Source organism: Chiloscyllium punctatum, chromosome 46 (genome assembly GCF_047496795.1).
Source record: "Chiloscyllium punctatum isolate Juve2018m chromosome 46, sChiPun1.3, whole genome shotgun sequence".
NCBI lineage: Eukaryota > Metazoa > Chordata > Chondrichthyes > Orectolobiformes > Hemiscylliidae > Chiloscyllium > Chiloscyllium punctatum.
In genome coordinates, this window is record NC_092784.1 from 2,300,948 (window position 1) to 2,325,529 (window position 24,582).

General features: G+C 43.9%; 1 protein-coding gene across 1 annotated transcript; it reads left to right on the plus strand.

Annotated features, from left to right (window-relative positions):
- The first annotated feature begins 4,951 nt into the window (after positions 1–4,951).
- Positions 4,952–7,722, plus strand: LOC140467933 (extracellular sulfatase Sulf-2-like). The gene has a single exon (XM_072563998.1). The coding sequence runs from the start codon at positions 5,224–5,226 to the stop codon at positions 7,663–7,665; it is 2,442 nt and encodes an 813-aa protein (XP_072420099.1). The 5' UTR covers positions 4,952–5,223; the 3' UTR covers positions 7,666–7,722.
- Positions 7,723–24,582: the final 16,860 nt, after the last annotated feature.

The window sequence follows — 24,582 nt, forward strand, 5'->3', positions numbered from 1 at the left end:
TTTTTAAACTTACCAAACATAGACTGGGACTGCCAGTGTTCAGTGTTTGCAAGGGAGGAATTTGGTACTTGCACTCCAGAAAACTCCCAATCAATATGTAAATGTCCTGAATAGGGAGAGGGGCAAAACCTGACCTCCCCTTGGGAAACAAAGTAGGGAAAGGGTCTGAGGTGTTGGTGGGAAAACCTTTTGCCAAAGTGACCACAGTTCTATTAGTTTGAAAATAGCGATGGAAAAGGACAGTTGTAATCTGAGGTAACCTTCTTCACCGTCCACTACATCTCCAATATTGGTATCATCTACAAAATTACTAACTGTACTTCTGATGTTTGCATCCAAATCATTTATGTAAATGACAAAAAGGTTGAGGACCCAGCACCGATCCATGTGGCGTTCAACTGGTCATAGGCGACCAGTCTGAAAAACAACCCTCCACCACCATCCTCTGTCCTATACCTTTGAGCAAGCTCTGTATTCAGTGGCTAATTCTCCCTGTATTCCATGAGATCTAACCTTGCTTATCAGTCTCCCATGGGGAACCTTGTCGAACACCTTACTGAAGTCCATATGGATCACTTGTACTGCTCTGCCCTCGACAGTCCTCTTTTTTACTTCCTCAAAAAACTCAATCAAGTTTGTGATTCATGATTTCCCACGCACAAAGCCATGTTGACTATCCTGAATTAGTCCTTGCCTTTCCAAATACATGTACAACCTATCCCTCAGAATTCTCTCCAACAACTTACCCACCACCGAAGTCAGGCTCACCGGTCTGGGAGTTTCAGGGTGTTTCATGGAGAAGAGTATTGTATATACTAACAGAGATATGGAAGACTGTGTGGCTGAAGACGTTTAAATATGTAAGCGGACTTCTAGGCTCTGGAAGCGACGTAGACAGGAAAACAATGGACAATGCCAGTTTGCTGGGTTGGAGACAGTTACACAGGTGGGGATGATCGCACAAACTGAAAGAGGTTCTATTGTCGGGAGGGTTGGTGGGGTTGGGGGGGAAGTTGAAGGTGAAGTTTACATAGATTAAGTTGGAAGAATTGGAGAAGGATAAGGAGAATACAATTTTTTCACAGCTACAGAAGGATTGTAGGAGCTGGAGAAATTTGCACAGATAGGGCAAGAAGAATAGGTTAAAGACAAATACATTGACATGGAGGGTGGTGTTTGTAGGAGGAGCTTACCGGGAGAAATGGCACTGTCAGTGTTTACAGGGATGAAGGAATTTAGTATTTACTGAAAAAAATGTAGGGATTAGGGTAGTAGGGATTGGAGAACCTGACAGAGACAAAGAGCATTGTGTGGATTAGAGGAGATTCCAAACAGAGAGCGGATTATTGGGACTGCAGGATATTACAGAGATCACTAATCAGCATGGGACAGGTTTGATGCCTGGGACCTCTGTGCTGTCTCAGTGAGTACCAGTACAGCAGAGGTGAGAGCAGGACTCTCACCAGATTGTGGGAATGAAGCCTAGAATGTTGTTGTTCCTTGCCCAGAACTGTGTCTATGTCCTGTCTTCCACGTCTGAATACAGAAGGCCACTAATTCCTCCTGGTGCTGTTTACTGTGAGTGATCTTACCGGCTGCAGGATTTACTGAAGGCTCCAGATCTCACTCTCCATCTCTTTCTGGCTGCCCAATTGTCTTCAATGTGGTAATGGACGAGAATTAGGAATTCGGCTAAGTCAGGAATATCCTGATTACTTACAGGAAACAGAGAAACAGACAGAATGGGAAATTAGACTGAGGCAGTGAGGATGACTCATGTCGAGTAGCACTGAGTCCAACAGAAACCTGGAAAATCCCAGTCGCCATCCCTGGCTTGTGCTGCTGCAACTCTCTGGAGTGGAGAATTCTGTTAGCTCAGATCAGCTGCAGGAGTGAGAGGCGTTGACAGAGGCAGCAATTCGACCCACACAGTGAGGAATACGACATGGAGAAATACTGAGTGATATCACCAGAGTGCAGCAGATTTAGCAGGTTTTCAGACTCAAACAATGATATCAGAAGAAGTAGGTCTGATGCAGTGGGAACTGCTACCAGTTCTAAGGGAGAAGTCAGCTATTTTATTGGGATGGTACAGTGGTGGAACCAGTGCCATGGTCAATCATATGTCCAGGATTGTGCAGAGTGCTTTAAACTGGCACCCATGAGAAGGTATAGGGCTCCGCTGAAAGGAAATCCTAATTCCACGGGGAAAGGTTAAAATATTGAAACATGGGGACCCTTGCTGAGGACAAACAGAAAGAAACAGGAAGGAAGTGAGTTCAACTAGTATTGTACATCAGCAAATATATTTGTGACAGGAAATGTGATAAAAAGTAAATTACTGTTTTTAAACTTGGATGAAAGAAGTATTTGCAATAAGGGATATGCACGTGTGACTTGGGATTTCTATGTAACCACCATCAGGGAGACATGGTCGCAGGGTGAACAAGAAGGTGGGGCATTAATATTCACAGCTACACAACATTGTAGAAAGTCAGGCAGAATGGGAAGAAGGAAGGGGATCTCTCATCGTTAGAGATAACAATGGGATGATCAAGAAAATATGTGGCCTTAGATTATCAATCAGTCGTAAACAAAATTCTGGATAATAAGGGTCAGAACACAGAAGTGCAAGAGCAGAGTTAAGGCTCCTTTAGAGCATTACATTGTAAGACACTGGATAAACAGGGAATTAACAGGGCCGCACGGTGCCACAGTTGTTAGTACTGCTGCCTCGCAGCGCCATAGACCTGGGTTCAATTCCCGCCTGAGGCGACTGACTTTGCGGAGTTTGCACATTCTCCCCGTGTCTGCGTGGGTTTGCTCCGCTTTCCTCCCACAGTCCAAAAATATGCAGGTTAGGTGAATTGCCCATGCTAAATTGTCCATACTGTTAGGTGCAGGGGTATGGGTCTGGCTGGGTGCGCTTCAGCGGGTCGGTGTGGAGTTGTTGGGCCGAAGGGTCTGTTTCCACACGGTAAGTAATCTATTTGAATTTGTAACAAAGGCATTGGGATATCAGTGAGGTGATTCAACTTTCCTCTCTCATCATCGCATTGGTGATGGGTCACAGATGAGGCTGACTATCTCCCACGCTCAGGGGGAGTCTGTAGGTGGCTGTACAGACTGACGTGGCCTTCCACAGACTGCAACACTTGGGGCAGAAGGCGGCCATGTGAATGGGGTGAGTGCGGCTTTGGGCTGACAGCACGCTCCTTGTGCTGGAATCTCCAGAGTAAATCCAAACACTTTTTTTCAGATCTCCACCATCAACTGTGATTCCACATAAACGGCCTCATTGACCTTTCAGGGGCTCTTTTCTCTCCCTCGCTATACTTTAGCCCCTGTTGTTCCTTGTCAAAATGCCTCTGAAATTTTAAATATTCCCAACACCAATAGCCTCCCACACCCTTATCTATTCTGCCACTTATGCTCATACCAAAATACAGAATACAACAGAGTTAAAAATATTCTGCTTCTAAAAAAACATATTTCTCCCATTATTTATGAGTGTCCAGTAATCATTTATTGTCATATCCTTTATAATACAGTCCAGCATGTTCCCGACTTACCGTCAGGCTAACACCGTTTGGTTTCAGGCTAACTGCACAAAGGGTTTTGATCAGCATGTTCAACACAGCATCTTGGGTCTGTTCCTGTGCTGCACTGTTCCACGTTCTATTATGCATCAAGGAAGTATCTCGAACAAGAAAGGACTCGGGTCTCTCAGGGATGAAAGAGAAATGAAAGAGGTTGTTAGGGAGGTGGATTGTTAAGGACAGGGAAGGGGAAGTGGGGTGGTAAGAACAGGGAAGTGAATACAGTGTGTAAGAGGGAGCATGAAGAATAAAAGCAAGCAGTAGCATAGGAAAGTCTGATTGATGTTTGTGAGGGAGGCCACATAAACGAGTGGAATAAATTAACAGCACATAGCATAGGGACATGCAGTGATGAAACCCTCATATGAACATGACTGGAAGGAAAAACAATAAACTATCACATCGGGTCAAAATCCACATTATTAAAGGTGACGCAGGTTGGATAATACAAAAGAGATTGTCACGGAGGACAGGGATTAAACAGAGCAATGGATGGACATGGATTAAGATCCACAGTAAAGGGATCACCCCATGGGCTGACCAATGAACCACAGCAAAGGAAGTTCAGTATTGGATTATAGATGAATGCTCAATATTATTCACCTCTGAACCAATTTCATTGTCCTTCAATGTAAACTCTCCGGCTGGACTTTTTAGTTGAAAACATACCACAGAACTGGAATCAGAGAAACACTTCAGTTCACATTACTTCTATTTCTCTGCAAAATGAGATGACAAAAGACACATGTTGAGACACTTTCAGAATAAACAAATATATCCCTTGGTTTGAGTGCTAAACATCCATCTGTTAAAGGAGGTTCCAAAATCCACCATCATCAACTCAGGACGGGAATTTTCAAAATGATTTGAGAGATCTCGTACTTTAATGACAATGATATGTTGTAGACGATTTGAGAGATTTGATATATGCATCCCATTTTAAGATATTTTTCTCACTGCCAATTCTGTTTGACCAAAGATTATTTGGAAAACAAAAGGTTGGAATAAAAAGAAAAAACGTTATTCATGAACAGAATCAATCTTCTGTAATAACTGAAATTAATGGCGGGTGTAGCTACCTAGGATGCCGAGCGGTCCTGAAAGCCCTCTATACTCACGACAGGCGAGGGCAGCACTTTGGCAATACCGACTTTATCTCCATTGGAAGTGTGAAGAGATGTGTTTTTGCACATGTTAAGGCTGCAGGAGCTGGCGAGCGTTTAAAAACCCTTTCAGCGAGAAGCGACTACGTTGAAAAATAACTTGTGATTAAACGTATCGCAATTTCGAGATGAACAGCCACCAACTTGGCCGAGTATCAGACATTGGAATCAGACTTCATATGTAATGTTCTTGTGGACATACATTTTCTATGCCGCTTGAACAATGAAGCTGTAACAAAGTGACCCGTTCCAGGACCCCTCCTTCCCCACTCAAGGGTGAAAGTACTGAAGATTAATCAGTCGAAACCTGCAACACCAAAGTGATTAAAGACTTAACAACAATCCAGAAATTTGCGACAGACGACTTGATCTTTCATTTCTGGGAACTGTAGAGCATTGGAATACTGGAATCCCGAAAAGTCATAATCCTGTACTGAGTCTCAAGTTGATCTTTGGAAGTAATGAACAAGACCAGGAAGATCATGGAGCAAGGAGGAGCACACTTCACAAATGCATTTGTGACAACACCCATGTGCTGCCCTTCAAGATCATCCATGCTGACAGGGAAATATGTCCACAACCACAATACCTACACGAACAATGAGAACTGTTCATCTTCCTCCTGGCAGGCCACACATGAACAGCGGACATTTGCTGTGTATCTGAACAGCACTGGCTATAGGACAGCTTTCTTTGGAAAGTATCTGAATGAGTACAATGGCAGCTACATTCCACCTGGTTGGCGTGAGTGGGTTGGATTAGTAAAGAATTCTCGGTTTTACAATTACACACTCAATAGAAATGGTGTAAAGGAGAAGCATGGATTTGACTACTCAAAGGATTACCTGACAGACTTGATGACAAATGACAGCATCAACTATTTTAAATTATCCAAGAAGATTTATCCACATAGACCAGTTATGCTGTTGATAAGTCATGCTGCACCCCATGGTCCTGAGGACTCAGCTCCACAGTTTTCCAACCTCTTCCCCAATGCTTCCCAGCACATCACCCCCAGCTATAATTATGCACCCAATCCAGACAAGCATTGGATCATGAAATATACTGGCCCAATGAAACCCATCCATATGGAATTCACTAACATGCTACAGAGGAAGCGCCTGCAGACTTTAATGTCTGTGGATGAATCAATGGAAAAGCTCTATACCATGCTTGTTGAAACAGGAGAAGTGGACAATACGTACATCATTTATACAGCAGACCATGGCTATCACATTGGACAGTTTGGACTAGTCAAAGGAAAATCGATGCCCTATGAGATTGATATCAGAGTGCCGTTTTTCATGCGGGGTCCCAATGTGGAACCAGGGTCAATAATTCCTCAACTTGTTCTAAATATAGACCTTGCTCCAACAATTTTAGACATTGCAGGTCTGGACATTCCAGCTGACATGGATGGCAAATCCATTCTAAAGCTTCTAGACACTGAAAAACCTGTCAACAGGTTCAACTCAAACAAGAAAACAAAAATATGGCGAGATTCTTTTCTTGTGGAAAAAGGTACACTGCTCGACAAGAGGGATGAGAGTAAGAACACCCAAGAGGAAAATTTTCTGCCGAAGCATGAAAGAGTGAAAGATCTTTGCCAGAAGGCAGAATACCAGACACCTTGTGAGCAGTTTGGCCAGAAATGGCAGTGTGTGGAAGATTCCACTGGAAAGCTTCGGCTTCATAAGTGCAAAGGAATGGCTGTCACAGCAGCATCTGAGAAGAGGAGGTCTAATCGCTTCCAGTCCAAGTATTACAACGGTGATGGAGGAGATTGTGATTGTGAAGAAAATGGATCCAAAATTAATACAGCAGCTCGACAGAAACAGACCATTTTGTCCAAGCAAAAATTTAAGCAAAGCTACATACGGAATAGGTCAATCCGTTCAGTATCTGTTGAATTTGAAGGAGAAGTCTATGACCTGGATCTGGATGAAGCATTTGATCCAGTTGTGCAAAAGAATGTCACTAAACGCCATGATGTGCCTGATGAGGAAGAGGAGAATATGGGTGAAAGCAGTGGCACTGAAAACAGCAATGAACTAATTGTGCCAAGTTCAATTAAAGTCACACATAAGTGCTATATATTGGCCAATGAAACTGTTCAATGTAACAGAGATCTGTACAAATCACTTCAAGCGTGGAAGGATCATAAGTTGCACATTGATCACGAGATTGAAACACTTCAAACTAAAATAAAGAATTTACGAGAGGTCAGGGGTCACTTGAAGAAAAAAAGACCTGAAGAATGTGACTGTTCCAGGATGAGTTTTCCCTCTAAACATAAGGGAATGAAAGGAAAGCTCAAGCACAAAGGAGCTAATCATCCCTTCAAGAAAGGAAACCAGGATAAAAATGAAAATGCTTGGATGATTAAGGATGAGAGAAAAAGGAAGAAGCTGCGAAAAATGCTGAAGAGACTGCGAAATAATGATACATGCAGTATGCCTGGTCTCACATGTTTCACACATGACAACCAGCACTGGCAGACACCCCCATACTGGACATTGGGGCCATTCTGTGCTTGTACCAGTGCGAATAACAACACTTACTGGTGTTTGAGGACCTACAATGAGACCCACAACTTCCTGTTCTGTGAGTTTGCCACTGGTTTCTTGGAATACTTTGACCTCAACACAGATCCTTACCAGCTGATGAATGCAGTGAATATGTTAGATCGAGATGTTTTGAACCAGTTACATGTACTACTTATGGAATTACGAACCTGCCGCGGCTTTAAACAGTGTAATCCACGGACCAGAAATATGAACACAGGAGGAAAAGATGAAGAAAAGTTTAATCAATACAGGCAATATCAGCGCCGGAAATGGCCCAAAACGAAGAGACCAAACACCAAGTCCTTAGGACAACTTTGGGAAGGCTGGGAAGGATAGATTCTTGGAAAAAAAAGCTGATTCCTTCAGCAGCATCAACTGGCAACAACTTGAAACTTGATATGCAGTTGTATAAGACTCTGGTGCGGCCGCATCTGGAATATTGTGTGCAGTTTTGGTCGCCATACTATAGGAAGGATGTGGAGGCACTGGAACGGGTGCAGAGGAAGTTTACCAGGATGTTGCCTGGTATGGTAGGAAAATCCTATGAGGAAAGGCTGAGGCACTTGGGGTTGTTTTCATTGGAGAAAAGAAGGTTTAGGGGTGATTTGATAGAGGTGTACAAGATGATTAGGGGGTTAGATAGGGTTGACAGTGAGAACCTTTTTCCACGTATGGAGTCAGCTATTACAAGGGGGCATAGCTTTAAATTAAGGGGGGGTAGATATAGGACTGATGTTAGGGGTAGGTTCTTCACTCAGCGAGTCGTAAGTTCATGGAATGTCCTGCCAGTAGCAGTAGTGGACTCTCCCTCTTTATGGGTATTTAAGCGGGCATTGGATAGGTATATGGAGGATAGTGGGTTAGTGTAGGTTAGGTGGGCTTTGATCGGCGCAACATCGAGGGCTGAAGGGCCTGTACTGCGCTGTATTCTTCTATGTTCTATGTTCTATGTTCTATCTGGATGTATGCGCAGACGGATCCGTGACGTCACAGTGCCGGGCGGGGCCTAAGGGTGACTCATGCAAATACCGAAATTCTGAGAGTCAATCAGACAGTACTGGAGGACGTCAGCATGGTCGGGCAGTAGATATGGACTGAGAAACAGAGTTAACCATTCCACTCCTGTGTGCATCTTCTGCAGAACCCATTACCCGGGTGTTGCAGTGTCCTCGGTGATAGCTTTATATCAGCTTCACACTCAGGTGATCTTTGAAACAAACAGCGGTCTACCTGAATCTCTCGATTTTTCTGCAGGTGACATTATTAACGCACCTGTTCAGACGTGTCATGTCCCACTTGTGAAGCAGATGGTGCTTGAGAATCCAGGCCTTCTTAGTTAGAGGGAAGTTCCTCAGGGTCGATTCTTTGGCCCAACCAACATCAGCTGCTTCGCCAATCACTTTCCCTTCAGAAGGAGCGATCTTGGTTGACGATTGGTCAATATCCAGCATCATTCTCAACTGCTCAGATACTGATGTAGCGCATATCCATGTATTCAGGTTGTACGTTTGCTCGCTGAGCTGGTAGGCTTACTCTCATTGAGAACCATCTTACAACCTGAACCTCAACCTGAGCTAAAACTGTTCTCAAAAATCGGATATCCATACGCAGCAAGACCGGGCCAGCATCTAAAATTTGCACAAGTGGCAAGTAATAGTCATATCACATCTATGCGTGGCAAAGACAATCTTTAACAAGAGAAAATCTGAGTATCCCTTGTTCACATTAAACAGCAATATTATTGTTGAATCCTCCATGAGCAGCATTCCAGGGTGTAATATTGACCAGAAACTGAACAGGAGTGACCATACAACTTGATACAAGATCAGGGCACAGGCGAAAAGTCTTGCAGCGCTCAACTCACCTCTTGACTGCCTTCCTACAAGATGAAAGACAGGTGTGAAACGGAATACTCTCCATTTGCCTGGTTGAATGCTGCTTCAACAACACAAGAAGCTTGTCTAGTTCTGAGATGTTACCCTGTATGGACTGTGATAATATCTAAAAATCATTTCACAAAGAAATAAATTGAAAGAATTGAAGAGGATTGTGTCAAATCAAACATGATATAAAGATCCAACAGTCACGAAATTCATTTGTTTATCTGGTATGTCTGTTAGCAAATATTTCAGACAACATTGTGACACACACACACACACTCACACACACACACACACACATTAACCAGTTAACATTTAAAAAAACAGACAGAGAAGACGTAAGTATGTTGTGTTTATGGGAAAGGATTCAACAGATATGTGAGGAGATCAGCACCATGGAAATGTCTGGATTGTGAGAAGGATTGCAAATTCCCAGACCAGCTGGAGACTCATCGACACAGACATTCTGAGGAGACACCGTTCACCTGCTCTGCGTGTGGGAAGGGGTTCACTCTGTCATCCACCTTCTTGTAACACCAGTGAGTTTACACTAATCAAGAGACCATTCCCCTGATTGTGGGAATAAAAAACGTTTAGTTCTGTCAAGGTCTTAAGTCAATGATTTTTAATTAACATCACACTGTTCCCATGGGAGAGAAGTTATTTTGCTGTTTCATGTGGGGAAATATATTCACTTGGGGATCCAGCGTCATGTCACACAAGCGTCTTCATCATTGGGAGAGAAGCTTTGTCTGCTCCATTTGGAAGGAATAAACTTTATAGTTCAGCCTAATGTCAACCGTTTAGTTGACACTGGGGAGAGACCAATCATCTGCTCTGTGGGTGAGATTTATTTATTACATCAGCAAGGCTTCAAATACATAGGTGTGACCATTCTAGAGAGAGACTGTACGCTTGCACTGAGTGTGGGAAAGAATTCACTTCATTACCTGTACTCAGTGAGCACCAGTATATTAACACCTTTTACCTGCTTCTTGTGAGGGAAAGTGTTCACTCGGTTCTAATACATCAGCAGCTATGGCTTTGTTCACACCAATGAGAGAACATGTAAATGGTCTGACTGTGAGAAGAGTTTTATGAGTAGCAATGATTTGATGAAACACCAACAAACACATTGTGGGAGGAGGCCATTCACCTGCACTGTGTTTAGCAAGGGAGTCAATTATTCATTCCCACACATGGTACCCCTGTGAGGGGGCATCGGTTTAGCTGAGTTTGCTCTGTTATTGATTTTCAGAGCAACGTGATGCCAACAGCATGGGCTCAATTCCCATTACCAGTTTGAGGTTACCCTGAAGAACTCTCTTTCGCAAAATCTTCCCACGCCCGACGTCAGGGTGCCCTCTGGCCAAATCACCATGAGTCGCTTTTCTCTCTTTAAAGATAGCAGTCCCTACAGACTGCAAAGACTATGGTGACATACCCATTCCAGTGAGGTCGGATGTGATTGTATTCTGCTGGTATTGCATCCAGAACTGAACTGTGTTCATTCTGTCAGCAGTGGTTTACTTCATTGGATGTGAATAATCTCTTTAACTGAACAGTGTTTAATTGTTCAGGTATCAATCACAGATTTTGTTTCAACCTTGATTTCTCTTCCATGAGATGAGACTGGTATATATACATTTACTGCCCTATTCTTGAGCCTCTTATTTATTGCTAAGGCTTGGTTTGTATTTATAATTGTACTTTCACACATTCGGGATTTGTGAATGTGCTTCATAGCAACTGAAATCATTGTGAAGTGTAGTCACTGTTGTGGAAGATACAACAGATAAGTTGTGCCGATGTGCAGTGGGAGCCCAGTCCCACAGTGAGAACACGTGAATGATTTCTCATCAGTGTGAATACATTGATGGGATTTCAGTTCCTGGGAACTTATAAAGCACTTCCCACACTCTGGCATTGAAACAGCTTCTTGTCACTGTGAACCCGTTGGTGTATCTGCAGGACAGATGAATTAAGTGCTTCATTTCCCAGATTCAGAATGCCAATGTGAATTCTCTGGTGCCTCAGTGAATTTGATTACTGAGAGGTCCTTCCCCACATTCAGAGCAGGTGAATGGCTTCTCTCCAGTGTGAAACCGCTTGGATTTCAGTAGGTTTCTGGAATCAATTAATTTCCTACCTAAAACAGCAGATGAGTAGTCTCTCCTCTGTGTGATCTCTCTGCAGATGTCTCAGCAGACTGAATGACTGACTGTATCCTTTCCCACAGTTACAGCTGGTGAACGGCCTCTCTCCAGTGAGTTCGCAGATGTAAAGTGAGATCAGATGTTGGCCTGATCCCACTCCCACTTTGAAAACACTTGAATTGTTTCTCATCAGTCTGAATATATTGATGATGCATCAATTCCTGAGAACTTTTAAAACATTTGGCGCACTCTGTACAATTAAATGGTCTCTCCTCAGTGTGAACCCAGGTTAGATAACTGAACAAATCCTTTCCCACACTCCGAAAGGGTAAACGTTATTTTCCACGTGTGGTTGCACTGATGAATTTGCAGAGCAGACGCTTAATTGAATCCTTTCCACTTTCTCTCCAGTATCCCTCCAGTTACATATTGAAAAGACAGATGATTGGCTGAAGCCCCGCTACAGACAGACCACGGGAATGGGTTCACTCACCTGTGAATGTTGCTTTCTCCTTTCATTCGCAAAGGTCGAAGAGATTCTGGCGACATCAAACAGAGCAACTCTATCAGATTCTGATGTGCTGCTTCATTTCAGTTGCCCTACTGCAAAATCTCATCTTTATTAATTCTGAAATTAAAAAGAAATAGTCCACTAAGAGAGAACTTTTAAAAACACCAAAGCAGAAAATTTCATTCCGCATTGGATGTGGATATTCCAGATAAGGTCAGCATTTATTGCCCGTTGCTAGTTTTACTGGACAAGGTGACGATGGGCTACCTTCTTGAACAACTGCTGTCCATTTACTGTTGGTAGACCCAAAACACAAAGAAGGGAATTTCAAAATTATAACCCAGTGACACTGGAGGAATGGAGACACATTTCCAGGTCAGAATCGTAAGTGGTTTGGAGACTTTTACTATCTCTCTGCTAACCTGTCCTTTTAGATGCAAGTGGTTGTGAGTTTGAAAGGTACTGTTAAAGAAGATTTGGTGAATTTCTGCAGTGCATCTTGTGGATAATGCTGACGGCCTGTCTGAGTGTTTGGAGGTGAAGGAAGTGGATCTTTATCGATGCTGTGTCAGTAACGTTGTTTTGATGAATTCGGCTGCTCTCTTCTGGATGTTGTTGAGCTTTGCCATATTGTTGGAACTGCACTCAGGAGGCCTCAAGAAGGTCATGACTGAAATTTCTCTTACTACATCGATGCTGCCTTATCTGCTGTGCTTCTCCTGTGCCATGCTTTCTCAACACTGCACTCATCCAGGAAAGCAGGGAGTATCCCATCATGTTTCTTACTTCTGTTTTGGAAAGTAATAAACGATATTTGGGAAAAGAACCCAAAGAAAGAGAAGAACAGTTAGACAAAGGAGTGGATAACGATCAGGTTCAGAGAGTGAATAGCCGTTAATGGAGACTGCTGGTTACTAAACATAGGTGGAGTGTAATGGCAGGTTATCTGACAGATAGGCTTCAGGGAATAAAGAAGTTGTATTACTCGCTGTAGAAATCCCAGACTCTGACCGGCTCTTGTAGCCACAGCGTTCATATGGCGGGTGCAGTTAGTTTCTCATAGAAACTGGGACTTTTACAGCACTGAAAGAGGCTTTTTGACCCATCTCGACAATGTCAAGCATCAAGCATCTATCCACTCTCATCCCATTTTCCAGAACGTGGTCAGTAGCCTTATGCGGGGTGGTGCTTCAAGTGATCATTGAAACATATTTTTTCGTTCCACCAGCTCCAGCGAAATGCCATCACCATACACATATTCCGCTTCCATCCTTTGTCCACCTTCCACAGGGACCATTCCCTCTGTGACACACTGATGCATTCTGCCTTCACTCCCAAAACCTCCCCCCACAGCCCCATGGAATCTTGCCCTGCAATCACTGACGAGGTCACCCATGCACACATACACAGCAGATAAGAACGATAAGCAGGGGTAGGCCATCTGGCCCTTCGATCCTTCTCCCCTATTCAATAAGATCACGACTGATCTTTCCATGGACTCAGATCCACTTACCCGTCCTCTCACTGTATCCCTTCCTTCGTTTATTTTTAAAGAAAATCTTAGCTTTAAAAAACGTTTACTGCAGTAGTGTGAACTACTTCAAAGGGCAAAGAATTCCACAGATTAACAATTCTCTGGGTGAAAAAGTTCCTTCTCAATTCAGTGCTGAATCTTCTCCCTGTAATCTTGAGGCTCCGCCCTCTTGTCCAAGTTTCACCCGCTAGTGGAAACACCTCTCTCCTTATGCACTGAATTCACAGGTTCTGGTGCAAGGGGAATGAGATTGTCAATAGCAACTGAGAAAACAGGAGGACGTGCTCAATCAGAATAAAACTCATTTTGGTCTTTCACTTTTAAATCAACTACAAACATTATTCATTATCATTTCAGAAATAGGATAATAGGCCAGAAATCAATTCTTCGTGTCATTGGCCCTGGGAAACTGTATTAATTCTGACCTGGTCCAGCGCAAATGTGAATCCAGACACTGAATAATGGGGTTGACTCTGAGCGATCTCTTGGGGCAGTTAAATAGATGACAAATTCTGCCCCAGCAAGTGATGCCGTGATCCCATGAACAAACAAAACAAATCCAATCGCCGTGGTTACTTGTGAACTCGCTGGTGTTAGTGAAAGAGGACGACTGGGAAGGTTTATGGGGTAAGGGCAGAAGAACAGCATTCGGTGAGGTGATCCTTTGGAGAGCTGATCAGCCAATCAGCCTCCTTTCGTGCAGTAACAATTCTGTGAATATTTCATTCTGAGCCCTCTAAGGAACTATCCGGGCAGGGTTTATAAAGAGGTCAGATTGAATGAGTGTCTCGGTGAACACAAGTGAGAGGTTTTGGGTACAGAGAGGTTTTGGGATGGATTATATTATATTTTATACATTTCCATAGTCATCAACATTACAGCGGTTAAAAATGGGTGTGATCAAGATCGTGGAAATAGAGCTGCAAATAAATCTTAAACATTTATGCAGCTAAAGGGGATGCTGGGTAAACATACCGTAGTTAGTGTTTATTTTATTCCAGGCACACCAGCCAGGGAGCACATCCTTCCTGTACCTATCCTATCGAGCTCTTGAAGATTTTTGTACATGTGAAGTTTTTCATGTTTAGATACTCCAGGCAAGACAGCTTCAAGCTCCTCAATCTCTCCTGCCAGGGCAATACTGCTGTTAGAATTCAATTAACTGGCATGTTACTGGCTGCTTCATGGATTGGAACTGACAATTGAGACTGAAAGGTTACTGTATAAAATGTCTTCAATGGTATTGCCAGGCGTGAGTGGTTTTAGGAAAATGACATTGACCTACGGGAATTGAGTGTCAGAGCACTTCCTGTTGTGGGGCATCCTGTTTAGATTCAATCTATTGATAACTATTAGAACTGACTTGCACTGGCTCCGGCAAAGTGTTTAGAGCATTATGGTTGTCATCGAAGCTGGTAACAAACGTCCCATGGGTTAACAATCGTAAATGATAGAGTAGGTAAGAGGTCTGATGGCACTGTTGGAGTATTGATGCTGTTTGTAATCACATTAACTCGGCTGGAGTTGACGGAATTTATATTGTCTCTTTCTGAATCTCAGGATGTCTCTCCGGGCAATACATCTCCACAAACAGCAAAGTGACAGTGAGCAGGGATCATCTGTTTTGATTTAAATTGGGATTATAGCACTGCTGCTTCACAGCATCAGGTACAAGGGTGGAGTCCAGCCTTGGTCAACAGCCTATATGGAGTTCCCACATTCTCCCCAGGATAGTGTGGGCACCCTCCAGGTGATCTGGTTTCCTCCCACAGTTCAAAGATTTGTGTGTTAGGTGGATCAGTTCTGCGAAATTGTTCACAGTGTCCAAGATTGTGCAGACTCAGTGGATCGGCCATGGGAAATGCAGTGTTACAGGGATGGAGTGCTCCAGGTGGGATGCTCTTTGGATGTTTGGTGGGGTTTCATGGGCCAATGCTGTCCTGCCACACTGTCGGGATTCTATTCTATGATTGAGGATAAAGGCTACACAGCAGGGTGTCCTTTTTAACAAGCATGTGGTATGTATCAATGCTCTCGATGCCTTTAGATAGAGGTGAGCATCGCAGGGGATACAGTGCTTTATCTCCATTGCTGCCCCATCACCCCTAACTCTACTTTGATTTGGTCCCTTCCCGCTCTGTCATTTGTAATGGTTTGCTTTGCCCGTAATGGGCTTTGTTTGTGCAATATTCAATTGGTTACACGGGTGGTTTACTGCTGGTGATTATATATTAACAAAACCCAAAATGGTGTTATGATGATTTTGATGGTGGGAAGGTTGCTCAGCTATGTGTGATAACATGTCTGGGTAGGAGAAATGGGGGGGGGGGGCGGAGGAGGGGAGGAACACTTCACTGCTCAAAGAAGGAGAACTGAAAAGCAGTTAAATCAAACCAAAGGTTCAGACAGGGAGGGAATATTTCCCTGGAGTTTGAGTAACTGGAAAGTAACTGGGAATAGACAGGATATTGTTTTACAGGGCGTTTGAAATTTTTAAAAACTTTTATATTCAGATACTTATATTTCTTTTCTTTTAGTTTTATTTATTGTGGAATAAATAGCTACAATATTTTAAAACCAAATTCACAAACCTTGTGTTAAAGACAAATGTTAAATAAAATCCATCAAACCATCCCTCACTGAAAACTGATGTGGAGGTGCAATCTCCTGGAGAATCCCTGCACACTTCTTCCTACCCGCGTTCCATGGCTATATACATACCTGGGAGATAGCAGCAGGAGTTCATTCTCCCTTTCAATCCTGCTCCACCATTCAGTGGGAAACAGCTAACCATGCAGCTCAATCTCCTGTTCCTGCTGGGTTCCAATCCCCTTTCATGACTTTACCTCAAAGAACTATATCCGAGTTCTCCTTTAGCTTCACTGCCTTTTGCTCCAGTGGCGTTGTGGTGTTACTGTGTGGGTGTAGGCAGGGGTAATGTGATGGTGCTGCCTCCTGGAGGATGCACTCAGCGTCCCTCATCATCCTGCTGTAACATCAGTTCGGTTTCAGCAACTGGAGATAGAAACCATTTCCAGGATATGGGTATCACTCGCTCAGCCAGCATTTATTCCCCATCTCGAGTTACCTTTGAGAAGATGGTAGTGAGCTGCTGTCTTGAACCATTCACAGTCCATTTGGCGCAGATAGAGCGACAATATTGGGAGGGAGAGTGTTGCATTATTTTATCCCGAGTGATTCTCTATCTTTGGTTGTTCAAACACTGGGTAACTTAATCACGATCTGCACATGATTTTGAGATTTCGGTCTGCAAACCTTCACCATCGAGCACCCGGTATAAATGAATATGTACAGATTAGAAATTCAGAACAGACAATTCTAATTTTCTGGAATATATTTTTCCCCTTTCTTCCCCCAAAACTGTAACCCTCCAGCCCACTTACTCTATCCCACCATTCTGACTCTGCAACCACTAATTTTCACCCTCCCCATTCTCATGGAATTGTTGATAAACAGATCCATGCCACGACTTCCCGTCCTCGTTAGACTCTGCAACATTTCTGAGTTCATTTCCTTCCCCTTCAGTTGCTGCAAGTCAACAATGTAACAGCAGAATGACACAAAAGGAAGCAGAAGGGGAGGTGGCAGATCCTGGACAAAAGAGGAACCTTCAGTCTGGGCGAATGGGTCACATCCTTTTTTGCTTCTCATTGGTCGATTCCAGTGTTATGACAAGTTGGAAATGTAACTTGGTCCCATGTGGGTGTGGTGAAACTTTGACCCTCCAACAGATCAATATTACAAACAAATATGTTCCTCCTCCTGACAATCAGAGTTTGAAATACTTTCCACTAATTACCCCAAAGTATATGCTCCAAAACTCACCCACATTCCGTCCTTGTGCATTGCCAGGTTTCCCCACAGACGTGTGGTCCCTGCCTCGGAATTTGGGAGATGCAGTCCTCATGCAGTCCCTGTAGCCCTGTCTCTGGAACGTGAATGAAAAGTGTGGGATGGAGGACGTTGTGCATTGGATTCCCATTCAGACACACGGGACATGTGGGCTTTCACTGGGATTTACTGAGATATCCGCTTCGACAACCTGATTTCTGACGTAAGAAACATAGATTCAGCCAATTGGGGGATAGGGAGGTTAAAAGGCACAGTAGGTTTTAAGCAGAGGTGGCGCAGTGGCTAGCACTGCTGCCTCACAATGTCAGGGACCTTAGGCGACTGTGTGGAGTTTACATATTCTCCCTATGTTTGCATGGTTTCGTGCAGTTCTCCAGTTTCCTCACACATTCCAAAGATGTGCAGGTTAGGTGGATTGCCCATGCAAAATTGCTGACAGTGTCCATGCACGTGCTGGTTAGACAATTAACCATGGGAAATGCAATGTTACAGGGAACGAGTGGGTCTGAATGGGATGCTCATCATAGGGCTGGTGTAGACTCGACGGATGAATATCCTGTTTCTGCACTATAGGGACTCTATTCTATTCTCATGAGGAAGAATGTACTTGTCTCGATGTGTTGTGAATCTGTGGAATTCCGTATTCAAAATGCGGCAAATGCCAGGTCAATGAGCCAATGTAATGAAGAGATACAGATGTTGAATTTGCAATGGGATGAAGGGTGAGAGAAAGCAGGCGGGAAAATCCAGCTGAGACCGATGTGAGCTCAATCATCACCGCATTAAATGGTGGGACTGGTTCTCCAGTGCCCAGTGCTTATCTTTTTACGGTAATAACTCGAAAGCTGAATCCAAAAATCAACAACTTCACCAAAGGAGATTTTCAGAAAATGACAGATAGTCAAGTGGATTAGCATTCCAATCTTAGATAGTGAGGAAGTGTGTCGGAGATAATGATTTTGCAATTTTAAACTGAGAGGAGACAGTGATTTGTGGTTTTAGATTGCATCGTACATTCACAGCATCCAGAGTACGATGTTGTGAATATCTATCCTGTACTTTATTACAAAGCCAAGGTCACTGACAATGAAAACCAAAACACCCAGGAAACATCGCCTCACCTCAATCTGTTAAAAGACTTCTGATAAGTCTGGTTGAACTTGGAACACAGATGGAAAGCTGGAAGATTAGATCCACTCCCAAGATCCAGTGCTTAAACAAAGGACACTACAATAGGATGAGGCAGGAGTTGGCAAATGTAGACTGGAAACAAAGACTTTATGGTGCGAAAGTTGACAGACAGTGCGGGAATATCAAAGCAATTTTTTGAAGTGCTTAGCAAAAGTATATATCAGGGAAAAGGAAGGACTGTAGGAAAAGGAGCAATCTGCCATGGGTGGTTCAGGAAATAAGAGAGTCTCTCAAACTGAAATAGAATGCATACAAATTGCCAAAAACCAAGGAGATTAGAAAAACTTTAAAGATCAACAGAAAGCGAGATGGGATTGCGGGAGAAAAGTGATGAGAACTTATCCCCAGGGCCATAATAGCAGTTTACACTGCTAGAGGGGAACCTATTGTTTGGGGAACATATGGCCTCTATAATTGTTGAAGCACTTAACTGTTATCATAGAGATAATCCTGTTCAAATTAAAAATCACAGCACACTCCAAAAGCTTGTACTTCCAAATAATCCTGTTGGACTGTAACCTGGTGATGTTTGGTTTTTATCTTTGTCCACCCTGCTTCAACACCAGCTCTTCCACATCAGAATCCTGATAGGTACCCCACTAAAACTGACGCACCTGTCAGATACTTGAGGGAGCCACGGGGGCGTGGGGAGGGGTGTGTGGTTTAACCACAAAGTGCTGAACTGAACTAGACTTTCTAACTACCGTTGCCATGGAGATAATACTGAGAGACAGACTCTATTCAAAGTCACAAACCACAAAGGTATAAGAATGGGAGCGGCACATCGGACAGGTGGGGTGGGGGGGTTACCTGCTGCTGCCTGGAGGCGTTTTGCATTCACATTATTCAGGTAACTGCCATGTCACATCAATCAAGACTCAAAGAAGACCTCTCAGAGTTCTGTGCCGAGTTATTCCTATCCATCAGGGTTCAGGAATATGAGCACACAGCAGTCAGTCTTCACAGTGGAGGATATGAAGAACATGCCAGCAATTGATATGGAGACTAAGGAAGGTGAGGACCTAGATAATAACCATTATCGTGAAAGAGTAAGAGTTTGGCAAGTTAATGGAGCTAAATGTAGACAAGTCTCATTGCCCTGATGGAATACATCTCAGGATACCAACAGAGTTAGTGGGAGAAATAGCAAATGTACTTTAGAGTCATAGAATCTGACAGCAGAGACAGGCGCTTTGGCCCAAACTGGCCCATGCTGACCAGAATGTTCATCCACGCTAAACCCATTTCCCTGTACTTGGCCCATTTGCTTCTGACCTTTCCTATCCATGTATTTGTCCAAATGTCTTTTACCTGTTGTGAGTTTTCCTGCCTGAACCACTTCCACTGGCAGCTCATTCCATATACATACCACCCTCTGTGTAAAACAGTTGCCCCTCAGCTTCCCTTTTATTCTTTCTCCTCTAACCTTAAACTGATCCAATCAAGCCGTTCAATCCTCGAGTTCCTGGCAAAAAGACTGAGTGCAATCACCTTATCCATGCCTCTCATGGTCTTATATACTTCTAGAAAAGAACCCCCTCATTTTCCTCTGCTCTAAACATAAAATCCTTGTCCAACACTCTCCCTATAACTCAGATCCCTGAACCCTGGCAACATCCATGTAAATTGTTCTGCACTTTTTACAGTTTAATAACTGAAACCTACATTACATTCATCATATTTCCAGTATTTCCAAACAGCGCTGGAACCTACGTGACAATGCCAATGGATTACAATCCATGATGGAGAATGAACTCCTTTACAACAATCCCGTTTTCATCGTGTTTCCCATGGTGCAGGTATACTTGTGTCCGAATGGATGCATGGTTAATTAAAGACTTGTCCTTCTACAAAGCAAAGTTGTGGCTTAATTGTTCTTGGGAAATGTGCCATGATTTTTCTTAATTTCAAAAACAAATGAAATCTCTCTCCACACTCACCATGCTGTCATGGACTTGGCTGTGTCTCAGTACTTTTTCCGTCACATTGAGATTTGAAATATTCGCCCATGGACAGAATGCACACCTTTCCTTCCAATAGAAAAAGCCAATGATATTCAGATCGGCACGGATCAAGTAACTATCAGATCTGAACATGAAGTTCAATTTGAATTTCTCATCTGCAAATCCACCATTTCAGTACCATACAACAGAGCACACAAGTTACCACTGTTAATACAGGATAGAAATTCATAAGACAATTTTAGTATTAAACTGCAGTTTCCTTGTTCCCCCAAAGCTTTAAACCTCAGTCTCACAATTTCTATCTTCTGTGAACTGAAAGCCAAACCAAACGCCCCCCCCCCACTACTCTCCTCCACACTCAGTTCTCACACACACTCTTCGAATTCAGTTTCCTAGCTCCTGATGAGAATCATCCTGCATACACTGCTTCCTGCACACTCTGGCCTAGACAAATCTTACTAAAATGAGCCAAATTAGAATTCTAATTGCAGGCTCATCTTTGTCCCTTTCCATAACAATCCTGAATCTTCACAAAAGAGTTCTGATAACTTTCTGCAAAACACTGCACCACTGATAGTCTGATCACATGTCAGGGTCGCAGGAAAGGGGCCATTCCTCTGGGTCCTGCTCCCAGAGGGATGAAGCTGCTAATGATAGATTAATCCCTCACACCCACAGCCTCCTTCCCAGGCACTGACCTATACAGCGCATACTCCCACAGTTGCCAGTACTGCACCCATGCACTGGTCTCCCCTCCTACAGCACGTGCTCCCGATCATACAGGAGTCCGGGTGATTGACAGCAGCTTCTGCCCAATATATAAGAATCCCTACAGGATGGAAACAGGCCCTTCGGCCAAACAAGTCCATACCGACACTGCAAACAGTAACTTACACAGACCCATGCCCCCTAACTAATGTAACTAATACTAGGGGCAACTGAGAATGGCCAATTCACCTGCTCTGCACATCTTTGGATTGTGGGAGGAAACCTGCTCAGACACTGGGAGAATGCGCAAACTCCACACAGACAGTCGCCCGTGGCCGGAATCGAGCCAGGTAACCTGGTGCTGTGAGGCAGCAGTGCTAACCACTGAGCCGTCTCGAGAGAGTGGAGGGGGCGTGGCTGGAGGACTGGGTCAATGGGATTGAGAACAGTGAATGAATGAGGAGGACACTGGGGGATGGACAGGTCAGTGAGGGACAGGATCAGTGCAGCAGCAGGAGAGGAGCCTGGACAAACTGAGCAATGGGAGAGTCTGACAGGAGAGAAACTACAGGAAGGTTCTGTTTGGAGGCTCAGGCAGGGACAGATGGGAGACAGTATGGCCTGTTGGCTTGTGCAGGTTTACTAATCAGCCTCTTCAAAGATGCTGTTACTCAACTCTGAGCCTGATCCTCCTAGTCCAGAGGTAAGGACACTTACACTATTTCCTGGTGGGCAAGGGATACAGGGGCTGCCTTTCAAAAGGAACTCACCTGTGTTGGTGACATTAACAAGACTCACTACAGACTCACTGACAAAATGCTGGTGTACTTGAACTTCATCCAGAATATTAACTCCTATAAGTGGCAACGCAGACCCCGATGTACAGAGTTAAATTATGGATAATAATAACAGCTTTGTGCATGGGAAATCATCTCATGAATTTGACTCAGATTTTTTGAAGAAGTAACAAAGAGGATTGCTGAGGTCAGAGCATGGCCATGATCTACATGGACTTCAGTCACGTGTTTGACAATGTTCCTCATGGGAGACTGATCAGCAAGGTTAGATCGCATGGAGAACAAAACTGGCCCAAAGGTAGAAGGCAGAGAGTGCTTTTCAGGCTGGAGGTCTGTGACCAGTGGAGTGTCACAAGGATCGGTGCTGGATCCACTACTTTTCCCCATTTATATCCATGATTTGGATGTGAACATCAGAGGTATTGCAAGTGAGTGTGCAGATGACACCAAAATGGGAGGTGTAGTAGACAGTGAAAAAGATTACCTCAGAGTACAAGGGGATCTGGATCAGATGGATGAATGGGCTGAGCAGTCCAGTTTAGAAAAATGCGAGCTGCTGCATTTTGGAAAAGCAAACTTTAGCAGGACTTATACAGTTCATAGTAAGTTCCTGGGGAGTGCTGATAAACAAAGAGACCTTGGAGTGCAGGTTCATAGTTTCTTGACAGTAGAATAGCAAGTAGATAGGATAGTGAAGGCGGCAGTTGGTCTGCTTGTCTTTATTGGTCAGAGCATTGAATATAGGGGTTGGGAGGTCAAATTGCGGCTGTACAGGACATTGCAAAATTTGCTGAATCAATGTTCCATATAATTCTGTTCTCTTTCCTATCAGATGGATGTTGTTAATCTTTAAAGAGATCAGAAAAGAATTATAGCATGTTGCCAGGGTTGGATAGGCTGTTTTCCCTGGAGCGTCAGAGGCTGAATGGTGAACTGAAAGAGATTTTTAAAATCAGGCTGGGCATGGATAGGGTAAATAGAAAAGATATTTGCCCTGCAGTGGGGGAGTACAGAACTAGGGGACTGGGAGGGAGGGTAGGCAGACAAGGCGTGGGACCGAAATGCGTGGGAAAAGAGAGGGGGGGACAGAGAGGAATGGCACAGAGATGGGTGGGGACAGAAAGTGCGGTTAGAGAGGAGGGGAACAGACAGGGGGAACGGGGGGGGCGGTTGACAGAAAGGGGGAACAGACCGGGGGTGTGGAGGCGACCAATGAAGGGGGAAAGACGGTGTTGGGGGGGGGCAGGAAGAACAGGCCTACAGGCTTGGGGGATGGGGAACAGGCTGACGGGGTGGGGGGGTAAAAACAGGGGGGGGGAAGATGAAGAGTTATTTTATAGATCTAAAACTCAACCCTATTCCTGTTTTCTCCTCGTCATCTTAATTCCCTCTGAAGGGCTCAGAACAACTGGATAGTTCTTGGAAAGTAGAGTTTCAGGGAGATCAGATGCTGAATGTTGCATTTGGGACACTAACATTGAATGGAATGTGCTGATTCGATTCGATTCCACTGTCTGTGTGCTGTTTGCACATTCTCCCTGTGTGTCTGCGTGAGCTTCCTCTGGGTGCTCTTAATTTCCTCCCACAAATTCAAAGACACGCAGGTGAGCTGGCTTAGATTTGAGTAATGGTAGGTTACAGAGTTAGGGTGGAATGATGTTCCGATCGTTGGTATGGTCTCATGGGCCGAAAGGCCTGCTCCCACACTGTGGGGATTCTGTCCCTGAGTATAGGGATTAGGAGGTCACGTTGTGGCTGAGTAGGGCATTGGTGAGGCCAGTTTTAGAATACTACACTCAATTGTGGTCTCACTGATTTCAGAGAGATGTTACCAGAATAGGACTCACCCTCTTAATGGTAAGTTCCTGGGAAGTGTTGACAGACAAACAGACCGTGCAGTGTGGGTTGATAGTTCCTTGAAAGTTTGGTTGAAGGTAGACAGGTCAGTGAAGGTGTTGTGCGGAATGCTAGCTGTTTTGGGGCAGTGCATTGAGGATAGGATTTGGGAGATCACGTTTTGGTTGCACAGTTTATTCGCTCGGCCACTTTTGGAACCCCCAGACAGCTTTAAATTCCAGTCTCCCTGCAATAGGAAAGATGTTGGGAAACTTGCAAGAGTTCAGAAAATTCTAACCAGGGTGTTGACATTATTGGAACCATAGGGAGAGGCTGAATAGGCTGAGGCTATTTCCCTGCAGCACTGGACACTTTAGGTGGCTTTATCGAACTTTATAAAATTATGAGGAGCAATGATAGGGTGACTAGTCATAGTTTCTTTTTTTCCCAGGGTAGGGGAGACCAAACAAATGTGAATCTTTTTTCCAAGGTGGAAAAGACAAATTCTAGAGTAGAGATGGCAAGTTTAAAGGATATGAAAACGTAAATAACTGAAGATGCAGTAAACCAGAAAGAGAAACAGAAGTTTCTGGTAAAGCTCAGCAGGTCTAGCAGTATCAGTGAAAAGAAATTAGAGTTAACGTATCGGAGGAAGGGTGACCAGACCCGAAAAGCTAACTGATTTTTCTTCACAGATGTTGCATGACCTGCTGAGCATTTCCAACAACATCTGTGCAAGTTTAAAGGGAGTCGTTTGGAGTATATACCTGAGAGGAACTTTATAAAGTGCGAGTGAGACCACA